Consider the following 27,919-nt stretch of genomic DNA (forward strand, 5'->3'; position numbering starts at 1 on the left):
GGGGAGATGCCACCAAGATAATGATCAGATAAGTGGACATAGTCCGGCAGCTGCATAATAGGCAGAGAAAAAAACATAGAAATGAACCTCCCTTATTTCACAGGCTGTAAACGAGACAGCAAGATATTTTACTATCAGACTTGCAAGTTTCTATTCATGATAAATTCTGAAATAATTCTGAATAAATAGAATATAAATTCTATTCTGTGATGTGCCTTACAATAGAGAAGAATTAACTCATCAGGTCATGTCTGGTTCATCTGGGAAGACTGAACCAATCTTTCTTCTCTCCAAGAAGATGATGGAAGATGGAAGAGTCAAGCTTTCAGGCTCTTTTCTATATTTTGTCTCATATAAGAGGAGACTAGTAACAGTAACAGAGTTGGAAGAGACCTTGGAGGTCATCTAGTCCAACCCCCTGCTGACTCAGGAGAACTGTACTAGGGATTCGAACCACCAAACTGCCGACCTTTCTGATCGACAAGCTCAGTATCTTAGCCACTGAGCCACTTAGTCGAGTTTTAAACTTTAAAACTGAATTTAGGATTACTTTTATAATCCCAGGCCAAGCCTCAGTTCTTGGTCATGCCAGAATACATAAAAGAGAGGAGATATAAGATTTTTTATACATGTTGAAGATTATAATGTATGGTGAGATGAATCAACCTCAGAAATATCCAACATTAGAGTTGATAGCTCCAACAGACAAGAGTCCATTGTACAGTATTACATTTTAATTCACTGGAAGGGTTCTTGTGGACCAGGCCAAACCATTCAGGATGTTTATAAATATGGGCTGAACGCTGATAGTTTACCTCCACTTTTATATTTTAGGACTTTGGATTTAAAATATGTAGCCCATGATTTCAATTTGTATCCCACCGTTTTACTCTGATCTATGAGCCAATATGGTTCAGCAGTTGCTTCAACTAAGGAACCTTGAAAGTATTTGCTGGGAATCATTGCGCGTTCTACCTGCAGTTATCAAGTCCCTTACCAGCAACTTTTTTGTAAACCAACATATCTTTTCTGGGGAATATATTGCAACTCCAGAGGGTAAATACAAAATCCCAGGAAAAAAGCAGTGTGTTTTAAGGAGTTTCCAACAGATACCTCGTGAGGGCTTCAGCATGTTTCAAAGCATCTTTGACCTTTGAATCTGAGGCACAGCATAGCTTTGGCGTATATATGTGTATAAGAGAGAAATGAAGAGAAAATATAAAAATCACACATTTCTTTCAAATTCCCTGAGGTCTTTTAGATCAGGAGTCTCCAGCCTTGGCAACGTTAAGCCTGGAGGACTTCAACTCCCAGAATTCCCCAGGCAGCAAGCTGGCTGGGGAATTCTGGCAGTTGAAGTCCTCCAGGCTTAACGTTGCCAAGATTGGAGACCCCTGTTTTAGACCATCTTGTAGAATCATCCAACTATAATAGTGCCAAAAGAATAGTAATGAAGTCAGGTTTTGTACCACTGAAGTGTTGGTTGACACTGTGAAGATGCTGTATGTCACTGCTGGAGAAATGGCCAAGCACCTTCATCTGAACATTATTAAAACATTTTTCTCTTCCGCAACTCATCTTTGCAACCTCTGACAGAGTTGTGAGAATCATTTCTATATACTGCAGACGATGTGGAATTGCTGATGCTTACCAGTGAAGAAAAGAGAAATATCAGAAGACGTTTCCTTTCCCATTTATTTACTAGATGGGTTGATTTTGTTTCCTTCCTACAGAGCTCCTGTCTGAGAAAACCCTCTTTTATCTGTTTGATTTTTTAAAAAGAAAAGTTTACAATATCCTGCAGATTTCCATAGTTTGAGGCTTTTCAAAAACTAAATCTAAGCAGTTACCGGTACTTTATATTGTTCCTATTCTGCCCAAATCCCTAAAGGCTTCTCTGCATCAGACTTGTGGCCTGCATCAAATCGACTTCACCAGCTTCACATGTTTAGGTTGAATTTTACTATAGGTTTATTTTTCATGGTAGAAGCAGCTATGCATCTTCTAGTGCTGTCAAAATACAGTTCCCAAAAGTCTGAGCCAGAACAGATTTGTAATCAGCAACATTTAGAGGATTGCACCTTCCTTATGGTACGTCTCAATATTAAATATCCCACTTGTATATGCTACCCTCCTAGGGTCTAAAAATGTATCCTCCACTGATTAACAGTGCTCTGAGCTGCTGCACTAAATAGTAAATAAAGACCATCTATGAGTAGGACAATCTAGTATCTTAAGCGAAGATTATCATCTGAAGTGTGCTGACATTTCTCCCCAAGTAAATATGTAGAAGGCTGAGATAGTATCTCTTTTCTGTTGCAGCTTTTTCTGAGCAATTGATTAGATTTTTTTTTTTGAAAAAATGGCAGACCACACATAGAATCTGTCAGTCTTATCAAGTAAGTTGATAAAACCTTGACCAACACTTCACCCAATCGGAAGGGCAAGAATCCAGCCTATAAATACAGAACTAATCTTATCAAGGGCCTGTGTGTGTCAAAACAAAGGCGATAAAACACCTGCCCTCTTGTCACACGACAATCTAGATATTCAGTGTTTGTGGCCGATATCTGATATCGGAAAAAGAATAAACAGTTTGTATAGAAAACATTTTTCACAGGGGGGAGGGGAGAGATGAAATGGCCTAAGAAGTTGGCAAGTGGGAGCTGAATTGAGGAGAAAAATAAAAATGGCTAGCAAACAAAGGTGGAATTAAGTCATATTGGACTGTAGAACAGGTGCTGGTTCCAGGATGATTCAAGACCACTGATGAGGAATTGGCATAAGGAATTGCCATGCAAACAGTATGACAGTGTGTGATCTATCTATCCTGCAGACTTAACCAGAAGAAAAAGATTAAATATTTTTTTCTTTGCGCAGATATATAGAGGGATAGAAAGAAGCAAAGACATAAGAAAAAATAATTAAGCACTCTTAATGTCAGCTGTCTACAAAATGTTGCTGAACTCTTGATTAATTTTTTGGGGAATTTAGTAGTTACTGTTATGATGCACACATGGTTCTTATAGCACTAGCAGTACTATTGCCAGCAGACAAGTCTGTAATTGTACACATTGGATCACAACTTTCTCAGTTTCCTTTGAAAGAAGACAAGAGGGAGGACAGAATTGTAGGCCCACCTGTTATTTGTCGAAATCCGTTTATTACCAAGAATAAAAGGTTCACAATGATTCACCCTGTGTGCTATATTTTGTCTGATTTTGTCTGAAGAGAATATTGTATTTATTTATTTATTTTTATTTTATTTTATTAAATTTCTATACCGCCCTTCTCCCGAAGGACTCAGGGCGGTGTACAGCCAAAATAAAACACAGAATATATACAATTAAAAGAATTTAAAATGAACTATTACTATGCGGCCGATAATTAAAACATTTAAAAATTTAAAATATTATTAAAACCCCAATTTAAAAACAACTATTTATGCCAGTCCTGTAGTGCGGTACAGCTTGGCTTACCAATTGCCTGGGTAGCTGAATTGGACATCCAGTTATGAGATCACTGCTACAACCCCATAGAACTTTTACTTATAATTACGTGGACTGTGTATATATGTTTACTTCTCTTCTGTCTTGTTCTCAACATACGCTAAATAAATAATAATGTGTAAAAGATTATCTACACTGCAGAAGAAGAAATGAGTATGCTGTGAATATAGGGTCAGTTAACATTAGAGCTCAAAGAAATTTGTTTTCTTTAGTCTCACGTTGCACTGATCAGGGTTTTATTTTTAGACTCAGCAGTCTACTTTTCTGTCCATTAGAAATCTCAATTCTAAATGGCTAGGAATCACCTGTAAGTCATCACAAAATCCCATAATTTGTATAAATATAGTCCTAGGTACATCTAAAACATCATACAGATTTTTAACAAAAAACATAGAAAGTTTTTAAAAGTGTTTATTAAATACATCATTTTCTATTTTTAAATAAACATTTGACATTAAAAAATTATATAAAATATTTGTTTGTAATATATATATATATTAAAAAGAACACAGTTTGAACCAGAATTGCAATTCTCTTAAAAAGCAACTTTAAAAAAAGACATGGGAATGTGGTTCTTAGGATCTGACTTTAATACTAAACATTTACTGTGCCAGCAAGCAAGTGCTTAAGATGGAGCAATTCAATTGCTGCATCCAAGCACAATGATAAACCTGGCTCAAAGTTGAGAGGGTGTGGGGGACACTGATCTTCCTTGGAAGCAAGCCAGAGCTGATCCTGTGCTATGGCTCAATGACCTATATAAAGCCCCTGCTAATGCTTAAACCTCAAAACCTCCGTTAAGTCCTACTGCAATAAAATTAAAAAGGAAACTGAGGCCTGCTCACGTCAATAAAGCAACTTACAATGCATTGTTTAGCAATTGTTCCTCACAGAGCCTGATTTGTTATATCCACATCCTCCTCTTTTTTAAAAAAATGTCTATCAACATTGATCTGGTTCATTAACTTTCAAGCAGCAAAGGCAGCAGCATTCCCAGAGACCAGCTCAGAACCATCACCTACCTTGCCAAAACAGGGAAGGGCAAAATGTCAGCTACAAAAGACAAAAAAAAAGCACATGGGTTGAAATGAAGCATGAGGCCAGAATGACTATCCCTTGAAGAGCTGGAATGTTCTCAAAAACAAAACAAAACAAAACAAAAAACCTCTTAAGCATAGAAAGTGCAACATTTTGCTTTGCTTCACTTCAAAATATGGCTGTAAATATGCAGCTCCCATTTGCTTGTTATAGCTCAACTCTCCACTACAACATGGAAAAACAGAATGAAGGGGTTTACATCCTGGGCAAATCCTTATCTATGAGATTCTGGGTCTAAAGCTTAAGAGGCAGAGCTACTTATTTCAAGACAAACACACAAAGCTCTCAACCTCACAGTTTTGTTGCTCTACTAAAGAAAATGCCTAGCCTTTGCAGGTACAAGCAATGGATAGGAAACCATGCTGCCTCCTTTAAAGACTAGGGATAGATTTACAACAAAGAATCTGAGTTTGTTTCTGCAGCCAAGTTCTAATACTGAAGGACATAGCCAGGCAACATACTTGCAGGAAAGAATCAGCAAAGAAGGGGGTTAAGGCACCCCAATCTTAGTCTGTGTCTTCCATGCAAGCACATTCTTAGTTTACATCTGCTGAGCAAAATATTATGGGAACACAGATCTACTGAAGTAAAAAGTAGGTTTGAAAGTATTTTGAGGAAGGGACACCTTGACCTGATGGAAAAATATAAAGACAGATGCCCCAAAGGCACAGGATTTCAGCCATTCTAGGAACATGCCCATACTTGGACTTTTGCATGCCGGCATGTTCGTTTTGTTGAAGAATTTCATTGGTGTTGGTGAGGTTTGGAAGACAGAAAATCTAAACAGCAATTCAGCACAGTACATTTCAAACATGGTTCCACTTACACTTGAAACCATTTCAGAAGAAAAACGGTTCCCGGGCATCTCTTATCAGTTAACAGTGCCTCAGTAATACTTCCTATGATGTCAGGGGAAACAAAGGAAATAAGGCTAATTCTCAATACAACTTGAGTCTGTTCCATGAGTACATCAGCTGGTGACTTGTACCAGCGATAAAATATAAGGCTCAAAAAGTTAATACTCCATGGCTAAAGTCTGCTTACAAAAGGCCAGTTGCCTCATTCTACAGCTGCTAACTGGAAGGCTGTTAGGAAACCCCACAAGCCAGCCATGACAATGCTCCTTCATATTCTTTACACCTATCCAGCTATTGGCATTCAGAAGCACATTTGTTTGTTCTCTGAACAGGGAGCCTCCATTTATCACTGATTAAAACAGATTAATACACAAAAGGAAAAGCCACAGCTCTGTTTTAAAACCATCCTAACCAGTACCCAGCACATTATCTTGTGTAGTATGGAAAGGTACTTATTTATTGGCTTGTCCTAAAAACTAAATAAAATCCATTTTATTATTAAGTTATTTATTTATTTATTTATTTATTTATTTATTAAATTTAAAATTTAAGGCTAAAAACTTCTCTCATTTTGTACGATAGGGTTAAAACTGGATCCTGGGAATAAAACTGTAAGCTCCTGGAAAAGTAGATAGCAAGTTTCACTGAACAGTTTGTTATATTATGCGGAGTCCTAACTGGATGGTAGAACTGTACTTTACAACCTACAAAGCTTAATAGATGGACAAAGTGCCTTAAAAATGAATAGCTGGCATGAGGCTGAAGTCCTGAAGTCTTCAGCAGTTCGAGAGGCCAGAAGCTCTAAAAGAAGTAAGGAGGCAATTTTCATTCACGTTCTTCAGCATGGCTGTTGGAACTGCAGAATCCACATCTAATAGATCTGAAGAGGATGCCATTTGTTCCCTGTCAGAATGGAATAGGCACAGTAGTTCTTAGTAGACCATCTCCATCACACACAGGATTTTGCAGTCCAAGTGACTATCTTCCTTTTCTCAAGCTCCAGTTTGTTGGCTGAATGGCAGAAAAAAGGCAACTTGTATAATGAATACCAATCTTGGCTACCGGAAATAAATAGCGTCCATTTTCCTGATAAATTCCTTCCCATTAAAAAAAAAGTATAAAAACAGTCTTCCTGGAAAAGTACTGCTGTGGCTTCAGTTCCAGAGTTTCCTTTGTGCAATTTCTCCCAATAATAGCAACAGATCTGTACTTTGAAAGTGGGGCTTCCAGTCCAAAACCCCAGGCAGTTTCTCATTTCAGAGGGAACAGTGCAACTGGAAATAAGACGATATAAAGAGCCATCATGTTTAATTCAAACAGTGTCAATGAGTTAAGAGGCCATTATTTTATTACAAATCACATAAGTTAACTTTTGCTAAGGCATATGCAAGATCCAACTCGGATCTTCTCATGTTCTCTCTCAGTTCTCATGCATAACCTTTGACTTCACAGAAAATGCAGTCACATAAGAATGCAGATTTTTTTCCCCAGACTAAGAATGGTTGGTAATCTGCTGCTACTAACCCTAAGGACATAGCTACATTCCATAACACCTACTTACAGTTACAGGAAACATGTACCTACGTAGAAAGGAGGTAGCAGGTTGCATGTGCCCATCAGCATCCAGCTAATCACGAAGAATAATACATGATCCTTGGGCACCTGCTAAGGCTTGACCTGTTTCCAACAAGGTACCAAAATATATCTACAATTCTGGACAAGACAGTAGTATTCTCCTTTCTGGCTCTAGCATTTAGTATTCATAACAAACTGTATTCAAAACTGCCTATCAAGTTTATGCACATGTATGGTGTAACTGTTGTAAGACAGACAACATAAACTCCTCCAAAGACCTTATTTCTCTCTGAGAAAATTAAAAAGATAACCTACCTCATACTTCCCTTTGAATCTGCAACTCCAAGTATCCCTCCCCTCCACTCAATGACCTACAAAAAATTAACAGGAATCTTAAAAAACAAAGAGGAAGAACTGATGATTCATTATTCAATATTTTGTACAACATAGTTGGAAATCAACACATTGGCACATTCACACAGTAGCCCAACAGATTCTATCCCACAGGAGTACATTCAAGACTCTGAGGGGCATTTCAGTGAGTTTAAACATATGAATTTGAAATATGTAGTGAGAAAGAGAGGATCTATAAGTCAGGAATGATTAATCTAAAATAGAAAGAGGCTAACAGATGAAAATCTAGTTATACGCAGGCAGGCTTCATGATCTTCTAGTTTCTTACCTTTGTTCTTCTGTTCTTTCTACATTATTTCCCATCTGTTGTGTCCGCCTCTTTCTTAGGATCTGTATGAAATAAAATAAGAATTGGGTAGTGGAACAGAGAACCCTGATTTGAACCAACCATGAGTGGGCTGAATTGCTGGTATAATTGGTACTGGATTTCCAACTAAAAGCTGTGTCTATCTTAAGCGGAAATGGAGAAACAAACTGAAGACTACTCCAAGAAAACACTTCTACCAACAAATGTAACAGCTATCTTTGCATATGGATGGCCTCCGTACTATTAATCACGGACCGACTTTTAATCAAGTTTAATTTTGTTCAGCACACTTTCACAGTGTGGTTTCTTGACATGCCATTTAAAAGTAAAGAATGCCTTTCAGGCCGCATATCAAGCTCAAGCCCAACATTAGATTCTATCCTCACCACCTCCAGGCTTTTCAAGATTACTCCATTTCTTATTGCACAGTGATAAATTACAGCATTAACAAAAAGATAGCTATGACTCTTCCTGTGTAGTCAAAGTCATTCCTTGAATGTATCTCTTTTTTTAAAAAAATTATATAAACTGTTTGTGAAACAAGCAGGAACAGATTTCAGCCTTGGAAGACACTGTGCCAACCCCATAAATCAAGAGATAACTTGTTTCCTCTTCCTTCCTATGAAGCAGTTCTTCTAAAATAATGTATGACATGCAACATGTTTAATCCCAGTGCAGGCCGACATTGTCTCTAGCATGCAACTACATCTTGCCTTGTTCAACCTGGAAAGATATTTATTGTATTTATAATTTTTCTTCAACCCCATAAGACTTTCATTCAATCTACTTAGGAACATTTTCCAATCCTATCTTGATTCTAGGAATCAAAAGATGAATCACAGGATGCGCTTCCCACTCATCAGCGACATCAGTTCTAAGCACTATACTTTTACAGCCAAGTACTTTTAAGAAGTTGAGTGGTGGTGCTGGGCAGCATGGGAAGTACTTGATCTTAAGCAATGCTTGCATCTTGTGGTGTAGGAAGCTCTAGGATTTAAGGTGGCCCAGGCAATCCAAGATAGAATTACCACTGCAAGGCATGCATGAGATAAGATGCACTGCACAAACCTAGCTATTTTTTTTTTTTGGCGTCCCAACGAAAACAAAAGGAGAAGGAAGATATTTTACAACAGCAAACAAAACGTAAGACGAGTTGCAGGAAATATTTAATGGAAATGCAAGGAAAGTGTTTTTGCCCAGGGACACAAGAAACTATTTCGCATCTAATGTTGCTGCTCATACCAAGCACTATTGGTTTTCCAGACCTGTATTGAGGATGGCAGGTATTGAACCTGCAAAGTTTATATTTTGCCAAGAAGCTACACTTCTCTCTAAATGACAGTTCTATGTTAACATCTGCAGGAAACTCTACGCCTCAAATTTGCCACCAAGAGAAAGAGGAAAGGAATGTAGTTGTACGTTTGTTAAGGCAGGACTCAACCTTACCCTGGATTTATGCAAGTAGAACAGCAGGCCTCCCAGGGCTAGCAGGATTCCCAGGACACTGGGTATCACCACATATGTCACAGACGTCCCTTGGATATTTCTGGGCTCTGAATTCTTGATGCGCTTCTCTGCGTTCGGAGGAATGAAGTTCAGATCAAAGCTGGGTCCCAGCAGGCTATCCTCCAATTCCCTGTCCTTGTGGGCCAGACCCTCTTCTCGTCTCTCCCGCAGCTGAGTGTTTTGCAGTGCTTTGGAGTTTTTATCTCTGCTACTTTGCTCCCCCCAGGAGTAGCTTTCATGGGATATTTGTTTGGGGGGTGAGGAATTCTCTGTAGTGGCCACAAATCTAGAAGGATCTTGTGTTGAAGAGACAGGATCTTTGTGGCCCAGGACATGGGGACTGCCACTGGAGGGCACACTAGAGCTGTCTATTTGCTCCAAATTGGAAGATGATGTCAGAGTTAAGCTGAAAGCACTGCTGGCAACAGTGATATCCTGATCTGATGCGAGTCCTGGAATGGCCTCAGTTTTTTCTTTTATCTCAAACCATTGCTGATTGAGAAAGGATTTGGCTAAGTCAGAGAGAGGGAGATGCTGAGAAGCTAACTCATCAGTTCTTTCCTGGCTTTCACCAGTTCTGGAATCCAGGGAGGGGGATCTGGTCCCCATGGATTCCAACTGTTTCTGGATAGAAAGAGAAGGTGAGGATGGTGATGGTAATATGACATCAACGCCAGCACCGAAATCCATGCTTTCAGTGATTTCTTGGCTTTCGTCAGTGCTTCTAGTCACCCTAGACCTGATATTGCTCTCTAACCCACTATGAATTTGAGTAGTATCTGGAAGCCTTAGTAGATGGAGAATGCTGGCAGCTGTCTTCCTGCTGTCCAGCTGCTCTGCAATGGAAGAGAAAGACTCAGAAGTTGGAACGAGATATGTCGAGCCTTCTAAATTGATCGGGCCTGCAGATGAACAGTTGCAATCCAGGGCAGTAACAACACCTGAAAAGATCCAGATAGAGAGAATGGCCATAGAGTAATCAGCTTCTTAAGATGCAAGAAGAACCAAAGGGTTGCATTAGGCTCAAATTAGACACTTTCTTTAAGCTACCATCATGCCAACACCAGATTTCAGCCTTTTTTTTCAAATCATGGCGAAAAGCAACAGAAGAAACTGCAGGTTAAAACTGAAACAAAGCAAGGCAACCAGCAGCAGGATCCAGAAAGAACTTTGAGGATGAAAGATTAATGAATGACTTGATGGATGGAGGAAACAGTGTAAGATTAGCTTGGGGTAGCAACACCAAGAAAGAGCTCATGCAACTAAAGTTTATGGCGAAATCATATGCAATTGAGACCAAGCACTGGATCAGGATTCAATTGTCCAGAAAATCAAAGCAAAGGGAATAATAATTTCTCCATAGGAATGGCGATATAGGTATTCATGGCCATAACAAGTGGCCATATTAAGTGAATCTACAGTATACGTCACTATAGATGCTGCATGCACAGACATAAAACATAAACTGCCACAAGAATACAGATGGACTCAAGACAGATTTTCAGGTCAGACAGTGACTGCATTCTCCTTGGCAACCATTCAGAAGGACTGAAGGCTTCATTATCTCATTGGATCTCAGAGTAATAAAACTAAAAATGAGGTTTATCTGGAAGTAGATTTAAGAAGTGGAGAAAGACCCAGCTATAAAGATTCCATTCAGTTCTGCCTGAATAATGCTAGGACCATTAGGAATTGAAGCATTTTATATGGACCTTCCAAGCTGATTTTAAAAAACAGAAGGATGGGTATGTAGACACACAGAGACACAGAAACACCAGTTAGATAAGAATGCAATGTCTTCTCAACTTATTCCCATCTTTGCAGCTTAGCCTTTCCATCTATTTGAGGTCCACCTCAGGAATATATCTGAAATTCTCTGCCATAATATTAAAAGACCCCATTTCTGGTGGTCGGGCACCATTCTAGGATTCTTGCATCTTTAAGCAGAACTACTGCAGTTTTGAAATTGAAGTTGATTGTGAAGATACTTAGAACAAAAGTAATATCTATTACAAAGGGTTCCGTGGTAGGCTTTTAGGCAGTCTTTATACATACTGCTTGAAGTTTCTCGCAACGCTAACCTAAGCCAAATATGTGACAGAGGGCAAAACAAAAAACCAAAAAAACCAGAAATATTAAAGTTGATTAACACAGAACAATGGGTAATGGGGAAGAGAAGAACTTCAACTGACATTGTGTTAAAATCCACATCATCCTGCTGTATAGTACTAGCAATACCACTTATACTTATATAAATGCTTTACAGTCCTCTCTAAGCAGTTTATAGAGTCAGCATATTGCCCCCAACAATCTGGGTCCTCATTTTAGTGACCTCAGAAGGATGGAAGGCTAAGTCAACCTTAAGCCAGTAAGGATTGAATTCCTGGCAGTGGGCAAAGTCAGACTGCAATGCTGCATTTTAACCACTATGCCACCACAACTGTTATTTATGCACACAAGAGTCAGGAATCTGTAGCTACATCAGACTTAAAACAGATTCAGTGTTTTCCTCACTTCAAACTAAAGAGGCCCACTGCATTTCCATTCAAATGAGATGACTTCTAAGGCTTGCATTCCAGCAGACAATAGACAACACACATATAAATGCACAGAGAAGCCTGCTCCACAAACATAAATGCACATATATAAACGCCACAAAATGCTTCACTCAGTTAAAAACCCTCACTCCCCAACTCTGTGCCAAACAATTGGCGGGAAATGCACACCTAAAAATCTTGAATTGTTTACCTGGAGAAACAGTCTCCTTTTCCTGGGATTCTGAACACTTCTGGAAGACTCCGCTGCAATCATCTGTGAATGTTTCCTTGCTCAGAAACTGCTTGGTTAAGCTAAAGTATTTGTGCACCAGTTGCAAAGTCTCCTCTGCAGTATGGGAGAAGGTCTTGATGCACTTCTTTCAGAGTAAACAGAAAACATGAGGGGAAAAGAAACAAAATTAGCTGCTATTATATCTATGACAGCATCAAAAATTATCACCAGCCAATCAACTACAAAAATAGTTTCTCTACTTCTATAAGCAAGGCCTATTCTCAACTCTATACTGAAGATCCTACAAGGAATATCCAACATATCAATAGGATTTTAAAGGTCAGTGGGATAGAGCAAGTACTTCCTGATCTCAGTCCCTTAGGAATTTTTAGTCACTAAAGATTAAGTGTAATCAAATACAATATATTACATATTCAATCCACAAACTCTGTTTCCAGATTGTAGATCCCATTGGTTAAAACTGCTAACCTATTTGAGAGATTTTCCTACAACTTCTTTTTCTCATTTTGGGGACATTTTAATTGATGAAGCGTTCTGGAGAATTTAGAAGAGTGCATGCCTTTTTGAGTAATTTTGATTGCTCCTAAATGATACCGCCCAGATGATACATTTTGCATATTTTGTCCATGGGCCAGCATAAGATAAAACCAACCAAAAATATAGCTATAGCTGTTAAGTTGTAAGCATTTCCTTCCCATTGTAGATAGCAAGCACTTGGAGGAAGAAGCAGCTGGCTGAAACCTATCCATTGCTTCAAAGGCCCCAAAGTAACCCCCTTTCTGCCCTGTTTTTAGGTACTTTAAAATTATGTACCTGTATGTGAAATCTAAAAATGTGATTAAGGTTATATCTGGTTCAATCCCAGCTTCTCTAAAAACAAGGCACATTCAAGGAAAGACACATCAAAGCATTTTTTTTTCAATTCTCTCCTCAGCTTTAAAATTTAGATGTCAGTTGTCAATCAGCTTCTCAGTCTCATTAAATGTATTAACATTATTTCTGAGGATTGCAAAACTGATCAGTAAAACTTACCTTATTCTTATCATCGTGAGGCTTAATGCATCTTGCAAGGTTCACATATAAGCCCTTTATCAGATGGAGTTTCTCATAGTTTGCAGTATTACTCTTGAATGTAATATTATCAATGATACCTTTCAGGGGATTATAGGCTGCTTTGAGAAAGCATTCAGTATTATCCTAGAAGATAATAAATATAGATGTCAGCAATGAAAATATTCAGTTTCGATGTGAAAAAGTAAGCATTGTTCAGATCAAGTACTATTTTTTTTTCTTGTTGCTACCACCTGTCCTTTCCAAAAACGGACAAGGGTAAAAATAGCCTTGAAGATGATCAATATAATTGCTCTTCTTCAATTATAAAGGGTCCAAAGAGGTAAGTCAATCAAATTAACAACAGCATCAAAGGCTCTTTAACTCCTCTTGGGGTAGTTTGTCTATGAGTTCACCATGGACCAGATGAAAAACAAGATGCTAATGACCTCTCTAGCATCTTACAGGACTCAAGTCTACTCAGAAGACACTGACTGCTGATGCAAATTCTAATGGCATACCAATTAATAATTCAGGCAAGATTTAATTCTTTTAAACCTTTTAAGCCTTTAAAAACAATATATTTCAATTGGGTTCCAGAGACTCTTAGGGTTTTCTCATAAAAGTTTTGAAAGCTAACTAAGTAGAATGATAACCTTTCTTTGGTAATTGTGGGGAGGAAATAATCACGATCCAGTGATTTTGAGCAATCCACAGTTTCAAAACCAGCTGGAATTCTCAAGATTTAACATGATAGAAAATTCTGGTTTGGAATCTCCTAGTAGTGACCATGCTAGAGGAAAAGATACGCAGAAGCCCAAAGCTAAACCAAAGGTCAGCACTACACTCAGAATTCCTCGTAGTGGGGGAAAAAAATCTTAAAAAATACATTGAAATCCAGTGCTCCAAACTCTGGACACTAGAAGGTCTTATATAAACTCTAATTGGCAATGTGACAAACTGAATACAGGACAAGTTCTTGCAACTTACTAGTTCCCTTTCATCCACATATTCAAAAGATCGCAGGCAGGAAGTTTCCATCTGGCTATCAATCTGTAATGAAAAAATACAGGGTAAATGTCCGTTAATATTACTCTGTTTTAGCTTTATGAATCCAAAGAATGTTCCAAGGAAGCCAAGATATCTAGGGCAAATGTAAACACTAGTGGCAATATAACAAGGTTAGAGAACTGAATTCCTTGCATAAACCTAGAACTTGTTTTAGGGAGTTGCAAGAAAAGCGAGACATAAGTGTTTGGGATAATAAATAAATCAGGGAATGGTTTCAGAGTTAACCACAGCAATTGATCAGAGTTGGGATTGTCAAAAAGGCACATCCACAGCCCCACTAGCAATGGCAACAATCACCAGCAATATCACAGAGCAACTCAGGAAAAGGCAAGCAGGAAATCAATGAGGGAAAAAGCTTGGCTCACTATCCCAGGAATGATAAACAGTTTAAGAGCATCACTTTCGGTTTTGGGTTTATCATCTTCAACGTGTCCCCACTTGCCCTAAGTATGGGGGAGTTTTTGATTCTGCCAAAATGGCTTCTAAGCCAGCACAGCAACAACTAGGCACTAACCAGTTAACCAAATAAAACTCTGACAATCTGAACCACAGTTTCTGCTTTCTGGATACTCTGCTGGAAGACTCTTTAAGCAACATCACCAGGGAAGAAATTATATAATTTCCACTATTCTGGGAATCACATTATCGATTTCACAGCCGTTCTCTTCCCTGGGCATATTTGACTATGAATTTACAATTTGCAGTGGTAGTCCTTGACTTATGATGGCAATTGGGACCAAAATTTTGGTGGCAAGTCATGACAGTTGCAAGTTGAGGCACCCACATGACTGGATCTAATTTTATGACTATTTTTACAGTGGACATTAAGCTTATCACATGGTCGTAAGTCTGAATTTATTATCTCAGATGGGCAATTTTTTTTGCCAGAAACTGGCCAAAAAAATAAATAAATCACAGATTACAGTCATGTGACTGCAGGACACTGCAACCAGTTGTAAATGTGAGCTAGTTTGTAAGTGCTCAAATGCAGTCATGGAAGTGTGTGTGTGTGTGTGTGTGTGTGTGTGTGTGTGTAACATTTTATGACTGCCATAAATGCTTTATGGGCTGTAAACCATCCTTTCTGTGGTCTTGGTAACTCCAAATGATCATTAAAACAACAATTATATTTGTTGGTTTGATTTAATTCCACCATTAGGGCTATTGTTAGGTATAACAAAGAAAATCACACTAGAATGAAAAAAAACAGCTTTACAAAATCAGGTGTCTCAGCTTTTGAAACAACTACTGAAATAGATGATGCAATGGGATTTCTGAATAAACATTGTTAAAACACGACAAGCATCATTAAAATTGCTTGTTCTGTCAATCTTGCAACTTTCCACATGATTTAAAGGCATTCAACTAGGGAATTCCCAGAGTTTTAAATATACGTTTTGTGAATCCAATCCTTTTTCTAGATTTAACTGGCATGAAAATCCCACTCTCTGTTCCAAAATCTGCATTCTCTTTAGGAGTAGGGAAGGGAGATTTTTATGATAGTAATGTACCATATACTGGATATAAATAGTGCCAAATGAGTACACAGTACTTCCATATTATTTGAAATTGGAATTATTAAAATTTTAATAAGTAAAGATCTACCAATTTAGTCATGACTGCAAAATTAATCAGCAGTACATTTTATTCGAACAATAAACTCCGTTAAGGTGTGGCAGCATAATATTTGAGAAATAGTATGAGTTACAAATGACTCATTCTCCTTGGCTTAGAAAAGATACTGAAAAATAAGGGCACTTTTAATAAACAAAGTGAATAATGTATTATTCCTTTCAAAGGGAGATTTAAAATAAAATAAAAATAAAGTTAAAAATATAAATTATTTCTACCAATTCAGATTATATTATCTGTTACCTGTTATTAAACTAAGGCCCACTCTCAATTCCAATACCTATTATTTATTTATTTATTGCTTTGTTTTCAGGATTTACAGGCTGCTCCAACTCCTGACAATGAATGATAAACAGGTTCACAATATATAAATGTAATTTTAAAAAATTCAATCAAGTAATCAGTGACTAGAGATGTTCCTATGGAACCTGAAGCCGAGACTGAAAATATTAACAGCAAGGGAGGCTTACTCTCCCAACCAAGAGAGCATTACAGCAACCCAGTCTCCCTGGCTTGATGGAACAACCTTGTTTTCATCAGATTTCTAACATTCAGAAGGGAAGGGGTCGATCACATCTCAGACAATATATTATTCCAGAGGAGAAGGGCAGCAACTGAAAAAGTACTTCTGTTGATCCAAAAATGTCAGTCTCTAGTTCAGGGGTGTCAAACTCAAGGCCTGAGGGCCAGATCCGGCCCATGGGGTGCTTAGATCTGGCCCAAGGGGCCGCCCTGGAAACAGCAAAGGACCTGCCTGTGGTGCCTCTGCCAGCAAAAACAGAGCTCGGGAGTGCCGTCCTCAGTCCTCCAGAGCTCTGTTTTCACTGACAGAGGGTTGCAGGAGGCTGTCACAACTGAAAATGGAGTTTGGGAGCCCATTTTCACTGGCAGAGCACTTGGGCCACCACAGGCGCCCCCGACACAAGTGACATCGAGCTGGCCACACTCACCCCGGCCCACCGAGCTCAAACACAACTCTGATGCGGCCCTCAATGAAATCAAGTTTGATACCCCTGCTCTAGTTGACAAGGCACATCAGAATTCTACCCTGCTGGATCTTATTGAAATAGGCAGATATTGTAAAGCAGGGTTTCTTAAACCTGTTGCCATCACACACCCCTTTAGTGTACACACCTTCCCTAAAAATCCAAACACCAAAATGAACACATATAAGCAATGAAAACAATACAATGAAAGGAATATTTATTTTAATGACGAAACTAAAAGGTTCTTCGCACTTCTCTTGGACTCTTGCTTGCACCTCCCTAAAAGGAGGTATACTTCACAGTTTGGGAAACCTTATTATGGGAAAAAGGTGCATCCAAAGATATCCCCAAGCCAGGAAGCATAATTACGGTAATGCCTTGAACTACACTCAGAAACCAACTGGAACCGACTTCTTGGAATAAAAGTGTCACAATAAGCTCCTTCAAAAGGATCCACCACTACCCAAGCCACCTCACTCTTCACAGCTGCAATTTCTAAATGCTCCTCAAGGGCAGTGCTACATAGTACAATATTCCAAATGAAAGGTGACTGAGGCACGAATGGCAGTGAGTAATGTCTGCGGTTCCAGGAAGAGTTACAATTGGCACCCTGAGATGTAGCTCAGCAAAAGGCTTTTAGCCATAGCTGCCACCTGCTCTTCAAACAGAAATTGTGAATCTAAGAGGGCCCCCAAACTAAATTTGCACAGAGAAGTGTAACTCTGCTTGAAATTGATCATGGAGTCCCACTGGAAGTGGCCTGTCTTTACTACTCCTACTCCATCTTATTGGGATTGATCTCAACCGGTTTCACTCCCATTCATAACTGGATAAGCTCTAGATTACTGGACAAACTTCAGTTATATCAGTTATTTTCCAGTAGCCAAGCTATAGAGTTGGGCATTGTCAGCATACTGGTGAAACCTGACTCCAGACAGCCAGATGACATCACCTAGCAGTTTCAGGAAGATCTTGAAGAGGACTGGGAGAGTAGCAAGCTCTGGGGAATTTCCCCACTTAGGAGAGCTAAGATTTAATTTCTCACCAGCATTATTATTGACCAAAACCATCTCTTTGGAAAGGCTGTGCCCTTTATTCCTAACTATTGGAAATGGATCAGAAGACTGTTCAATGATATCCAAAGCTATTGAGAAATCAAGCAGGACAAGGATTACATTATCCCTATCCCAGTCCTATGAGAGATCATCCATGGACACAATCAATGCTGTGCCGTGATGAATCTAGGCCTGAAACCAGACTGGTCAGATCCTCTTATTTTTTTCAGGGCCCAATGCAATTCCAGCCCAACCATAACCTTCCCCCAAAAGGGAAATTTGGAAAATAGGCTGAAAATTGCTCAGGATGTACGAGTTGAGAAATGTTTCTTGAGAAAGGGGCACGCCACTGCCCCTTCAAACATATGGTAACACTTTCTCTCTGAAGGATGCATTTCCCACCACCAGCTTTCTGACAGCTCCCTGGAAACTTTCACAACAAGGAGGGGCAGACTGCAAGTAAAGGATTCTATTTCCTTAGGAATGACAGAAACAGAACTATCCCAAATACTATTGCAATGTGGAACCTCAGTCATCTTCACTAGGCTTGCCCAGTGACCTATAAACCTATACATTGGACCTATACATTATTAAAAGATTAGATATGATAGCAGCAGGGGTGGGTTTCGGCAGGTTCTGACCAGTTCTTGAGAATCGGTAGTGGAAATTCTGAATAGTTCAGAGAACTGGTAGTAAAAATTCTGACTGGCCCCGCCACCATTTATTCTCTGCCTCCTGAGTCCCAGTTGATCAGGAGGAAATGGAGATTTTACAGTATCCTTCCCCTGCCATGCCCAAGCCATGCCCACCAAGCCATGACACGCCCACCAAGCCACACCCACAGAACCGGTAGTAAAAAAATTTGAAACCCGCCACTGGATAGCAGCATACCTCTCTGTCTTTAAAATCCCCAAAGGAGACAAAGAATGAATCACAAATACATCACTTTCCTTGAATATTCTTTGGCAACTAATACATGTGAGAGATAGCAGGTGTTTCAGCACTGTTTAATAGAAATATTACAATCAAGATGTTTTCAGACAGGCAGGAATTTGCTTCCCTAGGGAGAGAACTGAACTCTAGAAGAGGAACACCAGCAACTCAATATTCCTTTTTTAGGAAGGTTTATCCCAAAGTCAAAACAATAAAAACAATTTATCCTTAGAGGATGTTGTTAATAGGGACTGTTTACAATAAATATGGATAATCAAAACACTGAAGTATTATTCATCTTATGTTGATGCTTTATTCGTTTTTGCAGAATGTAGTAGTATACGGCACAAAGATATTAAGGCAGAAAAGCCATCTTATTAACATTACAGAGAGCACACTTTGGATGAAAAACTAGCTTGCTTTAGGCAAGAACTATCCTCCATAACTTGGATGGTGTCTAAGTGTATTGACAAAACTCCCACAATTATCCAACTAACATGGCCATAATTGCCTGGAATTATGGGATGACTAGGAAAGTTTGAGTTAGATTTTCAGTACTGGTCAAGGAATGATGGAGAATAGAGAGGATTCAGGATGGCAAAAAGACTTTAATAAAGTCACATGACCAATTCAACATTTGAAATCCTCATAGAGGATGTTCATCCCAGAAATGCATCAAAAATGGACAAGATAGAAACAAGACAAGAGAAAGTGTCCCTAAAACAATGCTATTTACATAGCATTGCTCCTGGTTGTAGATAGTTTGTCTTCATATTTTTGTTAGCTAAATAATAATTCTTGTGAATCTTTCCTATCTGAATCAGAATTCTGTAAAGCCTCTGGGAATTTTGTAGGCAAGAAAAGTATTGAGATTTTTAAAAAGTTAGTTATGGAAACAATTCTTGCAGCAGAGATTTCCTAATGTTTATTAATGGTTTAGGCAAAACCAAGATTCCAGGAGACTTTGCTCCTAACATTTTGCAGCTCTAGATCACCCTGACCATTAACTTGTCAGTTATGTTAGCTTTAGAAAATCCAGCCTGCAACAATTAAGTATATAATCTCTGGGCTATTCCTCCAACTAAAAAGAATAAAGAAAGTATCTAGGATGGAGGAATAACCCAGAGTGACGATTAGATGAAGAAATAGCAGCAAAATATTCAAGAAGGTTTTGCCCTAATCTCAGTGCATTCCAAGCTATGCTCAACTTGTCTGGTGGCTGTGTTTTATGTCCTGGATTTTTAATGCTGTAAGCCATCCGAAGTCATCATATGTGGCTTGGGAGGCCATATACATTTGTTTCATAAAATAAATGATTATGGCATGTCAATGAAAAGATAGCAAGTTGGATTAAACTTCAGTCCTGCATACAGCCAATTGATCAGACCATTCCGAAGTGGCTTTAGACGGTAGGATGTTTGCTCTCAGAGGGACAGGGATGAAGGAACTTCATACAGTTCTTATAACAATAGTATATATTTGGCAATTTCATTTTCTTGCAGCATAGAAGAGGTAATGGGTAACATTGCTAAAATGACATAATCCCACCTCCCAAAAAAAAACCTAAAAAACTAAATGAAAGTAAAATAAGCTTCCCAATAACTTGACTTTAGTGTCCCATGTAGGCAGCAGTGTCCAGCTGATCTTGGGTTCGTTATTAGGGTGAGTGATCACAAAAATACTGGGTGTCATGCACATCTTGGACATTTTATCTTTCTTTTTCATAGTTTTTCCATCCCTTTTAAAATTTGCCAACAGAGATCTTAAACAAATCAAAGGTTATACATGTAATATAACCAATTCTTTGGGCAGAATTCTAAGTAAGTTTTATTTATGTACAAACTCTTTTTTTCTTTCTGGTTTGCATATTCATTCTTCAGTGGTTTGGTACAGTAATCAAAGAAACTAAGCTACAAATGACAGTCCTGAGAGTTAAAACAATTAATCTGTGGTAAAACGTGGCTCCAAAAATTGTGAATACTCCAACACTGGAAAATTTTAAGATGATATTGGATAACCAATATCCAATTGGGTGAGATCATCAGTGGCTTCGGTGTGAGGTACCAGCTGTACGCTGATGACACCCAGCTGTACTTTTCCACACCGGGCCACCCCAATGAAGCTATCGAAGTGCTGTCCCGGTGTTTGGAAGCCGTACGGGTCTGGATGGGGAGAAACAGGCTCAAGCTCAATCCCTCCAAGACGGAGTGGCTGTGGATGCCGGCATCCCGGTACAGTCAGCTGAGTCCGCGGCTGACTGTCGGGAGCGAGTCATTGGCCCCGATGGAGAGGGTGCGTAATTTGGGCGTTCTCCTGGATGCACGGCTGTCCTTTGAAGATCATTTGACGGCCGTCTCCAGGAGAGCTTTCCACCAGGTTCGCCTGGTGCGCCAGTTGCGCCTTTCTAGACCGGGATGCCTTGTGCACAGTCACCACGCCTTGTGACGCCTCGCCTGACTACTGCAATGCTCTCACATGGGGCTCCCCTGAAGGGCATCCGAGGCTGCAGTTGGTCCAGAATGCAGCTGCGCTGGTGATAGAGGGAGCCTCGTGGCTCCCGAGTGACACCTATCCTCGCAGGCTGCACTGGCTACCTGTGGCCTTCCGGTGCGCTTCAAGGTGTTGGTGAACGCCTTTAAAGCGCCCATGGCATAGGGCCGGGTTACTTACGGGACCGCCTGCTGCTACCAAATACCTCTCACCGACCCGTGCGCTCTCACAGAGAGGGACTCCTCAGGGTGCCGTCGGCGCGACAATGTCGTCTGGCGACACCCAGGGGACGGGCCTTCTCTGTGGGGGCCCCCGCCCTCTGGAACGAGCTCCCCCCAGGACTTCGTCAACTTCCGGACCTCCGAACCTTTCGCCGCGAGCTCAAAACTTACTTATTTATCTGCGCTGGACTGGGTTAGTTTTTTAAGTTATGGGTTTTTAAATGGGTTTTACTTCCAAATTTTAATTATGGCCAATTTAAATAAGTTTTTTATTAGTATTTTAATTGTATGTATTGTGCATTTTACTTGGCTGTGAACCGCCCTGAGTCCTTCGGGAGAAGGGCGGTATACAAATTTAAATAATAAATAAATAAATAAATAAATAATAAATAACCACTTGTCCGAAGTGGTGTAGGGTTTTCTGCCTAAGCAGGGGGTTGGACTAGAAAACCTCCGAGGTCCCTCCAATTCTATTATTCTATTCTATTCATAAATTAGGAAGACCCCAGCCAACCTCTGTAGGAATCTCTAGCAAGTTGCTCTCAATCAGAATCTACACTGGCACTAGGGATATAATTCAAAACCATTTTACAGGTTTGTTGTGTTGAGAATGGCCAAGCATTTGCAAACATGAGAAAAGTGGCAAGATAATTTCAGAGTCCACTCTGCTTTCTTGTTGCCTGATACCACTTACTGTAAAAAAGAATAACTTTTTTCCTGAATCTAATAATAGATGGACTGGGAACAACATAAAACATTGGAAATTAGATACTACCAAGCTACCATCAGCACAGATACCCAGTCCATATCATGTTACTTCTTCACATCATTATTCTTTTAATATCACGTTCTTACTATATAATTTTTAAACTCACCAGATCAGTCAGGTTCTTAAGGTGGGATGCCATGATGAGCCGGTGGCAACCCAAACGATTCTGTTCAGTTTCATGGATACCGCAGGTTGTGAGAAGGAACAAGGCTAATTGCATATAGGCAACCATGTTTTCCTGGGCTGTGGATGAAGAAATAGTCTCATATTAGAGCCTTGCATTTTCTGCATCTTATAGATAGGACTGTCCTTAGCAAGCCTTTACATTTCATTGTTTTTCCTTTCTAATGTAAATCAACATTATACTTCAAAAATATGTCCTAAACTCATCCATGTCTGGCTAATGCGATGCTGTGTCTTCCCTCACCCTCTTTTCTAAACAAGTAGCCATAGAATTTCCTCAGCTTATCTAGAGGATTCCTCACTTGTTTCTCTCCTCCTGTGGTTTGCCACACATCTTCCTTCCAAACCGCAAGTGCTGGGAAATCATTCTCTCTTCTCCCACTGCCCTTTGCTATAGCATCTTACTAGCAAAGGCTGTGGTACTGTCTCAGAATTACCATCCGTTATTGCACAGAGGTTTGGTTAAAAAAAACTGTAGTTTTTTTTAAAAAAAGTCAGTGCTAAAATATCACAGTAATATTTCCTTCTACTATTTGTACTTTCCCACCGGGCCTTTGCTTCAGACCAATTTGTGCTTGGAACGGACCATATCAAATTACCACATATTGGGCATGGCTCCAACAATAACTCTTTTCCATCCTGCTGGCATCCATGACTGCAGAAATCTCTGGACTATATCTATTTCTCAAGCCCGCCACATTTATTTAGGAAAGCATGGCAGCACTGCTGCTAAGGCATGAATTTCCCAAGAGTGCTTTAAAGTGCAATTGATGGAACAATCCAGGAACTTTTTCAGGAAGTTCTTAAGAACTAACTCTGGTTTGCAAGCAATCTTTTCTCCCTCCACCTCCATTCTTGTGTTCTTATTAGGAAAAGAAGAGGTCAGACAAGTAGCCAAGCTGGGAATTTCCCCCATTGTTACAGCTCACATGGATTGCACATTCCCTGCTGTTCTGTGACAAAGCTGGTTTTTCCCTTCGTTGTGCAGATGAAAATACTTGCTCCAACATAATAAAGTATTGCAGCTCTCAGCTCTATTTCCCTAAGTTCAGTTTTTAGATGCCTATTGCAGTCCTGCTTCCAAACCACATTTATTTATTTAGAAAATATACTATATATATGCAGCAGTGAAAGCAAATATACAGAAACCAGGAGATTGTGAGTTCTAGGCCTGCTTTAGGCCTGAAAGCTAGATGGGCAACTTTCGGCTAGTCATTCTCTCTCACACAGCTCAACCCATCTCAAAGGTTGCTGTGGGGAAAGTAAGAGGAGGAATATTATGTATCTTTGTTGCCTTGAATTACATATAAAAAGTGGGATTAAAAATATAATGAATAATAATGGCTGCAAACAACAAACAAAAATACTATCAAATCATTAAAAAAATCATATACGATCAATATGTAAAACATTAAGAACTAAGCAAATCCTTAACAATAGCATGTTTTAGCCCAGCCATAGAAAAAGACAGAATTAATCCTTTAAGTCACAAATATTCAAGGTATTTATTTATGTGTATTCTGCCTTTATTCTTTTTACATATAACTCAAACTCAAACATATCCAACATATCTACTTCCTCCTATTTTTTCCCCACAACAACCACCCTGTGAGGTGGGATGGGCTGAGTCGGTGTGACTGGCCCAAAGTCAACCAGTTCCTCCTCCTCCATTTCTTTTCATTCTCCTAATTTTTGTTATCCAAGGAAATTGCTCAAGTCCCACAGATCAATTTGGAATTTCCCCTTCAGTATCTTCTGAAACTGCTGTTGTTTCAAAACAGACTGCAGATGCTAAAAATGGGTATTTATCTTTTGTTGCTTCCCAAAGCATTGTGTTCCAAAATTCCTTGCTGTGAAAACCCCCAGAAGTTATAGTCTTAACAGGACACGAAATGGTTCCAGATAGAGGGCAAATCTACAGAACAGCAGCGTGGAAAAAAGAAGGCTAAGAATTAAACATTAGAAGACCACCAAGTTGCAGCAACCACCAACAGACAAGGCAGCTCCAGGCTTGCTTGAAAAAGCTGGCTCTACAAACCACAGCTTTTCCCACAGGAGTCAGTCTAGATGTTGAGACTAACCTCTAGGTCCCCACTTAAGTCTCCCTGCGATTTAAGGCAATGGAAGCAATGATCCAAGATAGCCACCATCGTCTCTAAAAAGTTCACTTGCACTAAATGATTGGGAATCTCTGCAGGACATTTGAGACTTTTTTAATGTTCTCAAATACTTTAATATATATTTGCAACTGAAGATATAAATTTTTTTTGACTATTCTGCAGAGGATTTCCAATCTATAAATCTATTATCCATTTATAAATACTAGAAATAACAGAGGAAAGTGGTCCAGAACACACATTATTCTTCACAGATCAAAACCAGTTATTTGGGCTTCTATATCCAGACTGCAAAAATATGGGCAGCTACTAGAGGGCAGCAAAGATTCGGAGAGGTTTCACATGCTTTTTTCATTAGTGCCATCTGATGGTCATTTTTAGGGCCCTATGGTAAACCTATTCTTAGGTCACTAAAAGTATTTATTTGCCTACCAATAAACCTGGCAGTACCTCTCTAGCATGCTTCATATCAACTTTCAAGTTTGGGTAATAACTATGAAAAAGAATATCAGAATTTTCTGCAACTTCAGCCACTTATTTAGTTTAGTCCTTCCAAATACACTGGAGCACAACTCCTGTCATCCCAATGTTAGACAAGATTAAGAAGGCTCAATTACACCTTCCAGCTGTTCTTTCTTGTTGGTTTTCATAACTTCACTTTCGGATCCTGCGCACAGCTCTCTTCTCCTCTTGGCTGATGCCACTGCATGCTCCTTCCCCTTGTCATTGGCATCTTGTTGTCCACAAGCCCTGTTCCTCCAGAACAATATAGGGGTTATTTTATGCCCTAGCATTCCAAAGATATTGTTCTACAACCTTGAGGAATCTTTCAAAAGGCTTTCAATCATTTGTTCACTGAGCTTAGCAAAAGAGTCCACAGGGAAGGAAGACGAGAAAAAAAAAACAAAGAGGAAAGATTTGGAAAAGATTTTGAATCATGCTTTGTGATTAATATGCCCACTTGGAAAGCCCTGGGAGGCCTTTAATGCTGTATGTTCAGCTTGAAAGTGAAATAGATTTATAGGATCTTAACATTAATAGAATTCTTTCAAGCCTTTTTTTTTTTTTTAGCTTAACAGCCTGCAAACAAGAGCTGGCTGAGTATAGTGGTTAGTGGCACCAGGCTTAGAACAGGGTGAATTCTAATTCTGCATCAAGACAAAAATTCTGGGATGACTTTGGGCCAGTCACCCACTTTCAGCCTAGGGAGAAGGCAATGGCAAATCACTTTCAAATTGGGAACAAAGGCCTAGGAGCACCATTTAACCAGGAGACATTAAAAGTACACCACTAAATCATAATTTGCTTAATTGTGTCAGAACATGTGAGTGTAGTCAATTCTTGTTAAGCCATAAACCAGAACAGTTGCATTCACACAACTGAAGTATTTAGTATACTCTGCAAGTCAGGCCTACAAATTTCAGTTTCCATACTACAGGGGTAGTACTCTTACTCAATACACCTAAGGATGCAGAAGACTATTAACCATGTGTTGTTGCAACTTATTAACTTCCAACCTGCCATACACTACTGTTGGCTTACTTTGATGGTTCCCATTCTGAGTGACTGCTTTATAGGGGCTTGGTCACTGTGTATTGTTAACCATGGTTTCTTTTTCAGCATGCTCCCTTTTATTTTGTGACTCAGAGCAAAAACCTAGTCAAAAACAAGCTCAAATTAAGCTCTGAGAAATCAGAAAGGCTATGCAGGAAGAAAAGTTTCAACACTAGACGGTTTATCTACTTGAGTACGGTACAACCGAAAAGTCCTATGATGCTCTAAAACTTCCATACCAGGAGAAAACTTTACCCCAACATTTGATGGGGTCCCTTATCTGAAGCTATGCAATCAAGCTCCACTATGCAACCAATATTTAAGTTCAAGTTTCATGCTGGCTACATGCTGGTAGCACTAATAAAGCAATGGGAGTGCATTACAGTGCAGCTGATTTCAAAAGAAAACAGCAACTTATTCAGGACCACAATGTGTTCATTCGAAAAATGCCCTTTGGGCCTTCCTTCCAAGCAGCTGGAGCCGGAGGAGCAGTTCCTCAAGGAGGACTTAAATTTTTCTTCAGATTTTTTTTCTGACCAGCTTTGTGCAACTTGACAGGAGAGGGCGTGAAAGATGAGGGTGAACGGGAGGGAGGAAAAAAAAAGGGGGGAGGGGAACAAGCCTGGAGCCACCTACAAGCAGAGGTCTGTAAATGCCCCAGAGGAGGAGGAAGCCAAAGGGCAACAAGACCACCCTGCACTGCCCGCCTCAACCCTGAAGGGATAAAGCCACGGGCAAGCGCCGTTTTATCTTCACCGTTTCGTACACAGCCTGTTTGCAACTGCGGCTCACTTTTTCATTCTTACTCGGCAGTAACTGCTAAGCGGAATGTTCCCCCGCTGCCGCCCAAGACAAAACGAGCCAACTGTCAGAGCAACTGGGCCGAAGCTTGAGCGCCTGGGACGGCTGCAAAAGGAATTGGGGTGCTTTGCGCAACTGCTTGAAAAGCAACTACTATGCCGAGACTCCGCCGGCCCGGAGAGACAAGCACTTGGCTTGCCAAGCCTCGGTTCCCTTTACAACAAACGCCGCCGACCCCCCGAAGGGCTCCTACCTTTGCCGCGTGCGCGCTTGCTATTCCGGGGACTGCACTGCAAAGGCTCCGTGGGGCTTCAAGTCCTGCTTCGCGAGGGCCAGAGGGCGCGCCTTTTTCTTGCAATTAGTCCCGCTCCCGTTGGTAGGCGGCCGGCAAGAGCGGGCTGGTACTTCCACTTCGACACAACAATCCCCAGGAAAGACTGCCTGTCGACTGTTGGCTGCCTGGAGGTCGCGCTTATAAAGAGCTGCGCCGAAGCATGTGGTTTACGGGAAAGCACCTTGGATCGGCGCCAGTTTTTTTAGCGTTCGTTCCCTTCTCGCCCCACTTTTCTCCTCCGTGGACTGCTGGCTGCTCTGCTTTCCCGAGACTGTGCTGTCAAAAGCGGGTAACTCTCGGGGACAGCTGTGGTCGATCCTTGCCGCCGAGCCTTGCGCCACTCACCTCTCGATCTTGCGCAGCGGTACACCTGACAACGCCTTTGCTCCTGTCCCCCTGACAGCCCGATTCGTAGAGGCCTCGGGGGACAGGTGTCAAATATCTGCGCAGTCATTGAGAAAAATCCCTCCAATTCCTCGTTGGACTCTGGGTCTATCAGCGCGATCCAATGGCAGAGTTCAGAAAACCTTAATATAAGCCATCCTAGTTTGATTAAGCCACGGGTGGCTGCTTTCACAAGATATGCTAACCATCATATGGCCATCATAGCAATGGCCATAAACCACAATAGCTGGATTCATACAACATAACGAGCTACAGTAATGTA

The 27,919-nt window shown here is 40.1% G+C and overlaps 1 protein-coding gene across 1 annotated transcript; it reads right to left on the reverse strand.

Moving 5' to 3' along the window:
* Positions 1 to 5,798: 5,798 nt before the first annotated feature.
* On the reverse strand, positions 5,799 to 27,919 carry CSF1 (colony stimulating factor 1). Its single transcript, XM_058175114.1, has 9 exons — positions 27,172 to 27,919; positions 22,370 to 22,506; positions 14,097 to 14,159; positions 13,089 to 13,253; positions 12,015 to 12,180; positions 9,207 to 10,207; positions 7,722 to 7,783; positions 7,355 to 7,410; positions 5,799 to 6,738 (listed from the first exon to the last, which is right to left on the reverse strand). The coding sequence occupies exons 2-8, from the start codon at positions 22,493 to 22,495 to the stop codon at positions 7,356 to 7,358; spliced, it is 1,638 nt and encodes a 545-aa protein (XP_058031097.1). The 5' UTR covers positions 22,496 to 22,506; positions 27,172 to 27,919; the 3' UTR covers positions 5,799 to 6,738; position 7,355.

This window comes from Ahaetulla prasina, chromosome 3 (genome assembly GCF_028640845.1).
Source record: "Ahaetulla prasina isolate Xishuangbanna chromosome 3, ASM2864084v1, whole genome shotgun sequence".
NCBI classification, from domain to species: Eukaryota; Metazoa; Chordata; class Lepidosauria; order Squamata; family Colubridae; genus Ahaetulla; species Ahaetulla prasina.

Excerpts from the sequence above, each read along its gene's own strand:
- CSF1 (XM_058175114.1), bottom strand. The coding sequence starts at position 22,495 with ATGGTTGCCTATATGCAATTAGCCTTGTTCCTTCTCACAACCTGCGGT. Across the intron at positions 13,254-14,096 it reads ATGTGGATGAAAGGGAACTA|GATAATACTGAATGCTTTCT; the intron begins GTAAGTTGCAAG and ends ATTATCTTCTAG. Across the intron at positions 7,784-9,206 it reads TCTACTTGCATAAATCCAGG|ATCCTAAGAAAGAGGCGGAC; the intron begins GTAAGGTTGAGT and ends TATTTCATACAG.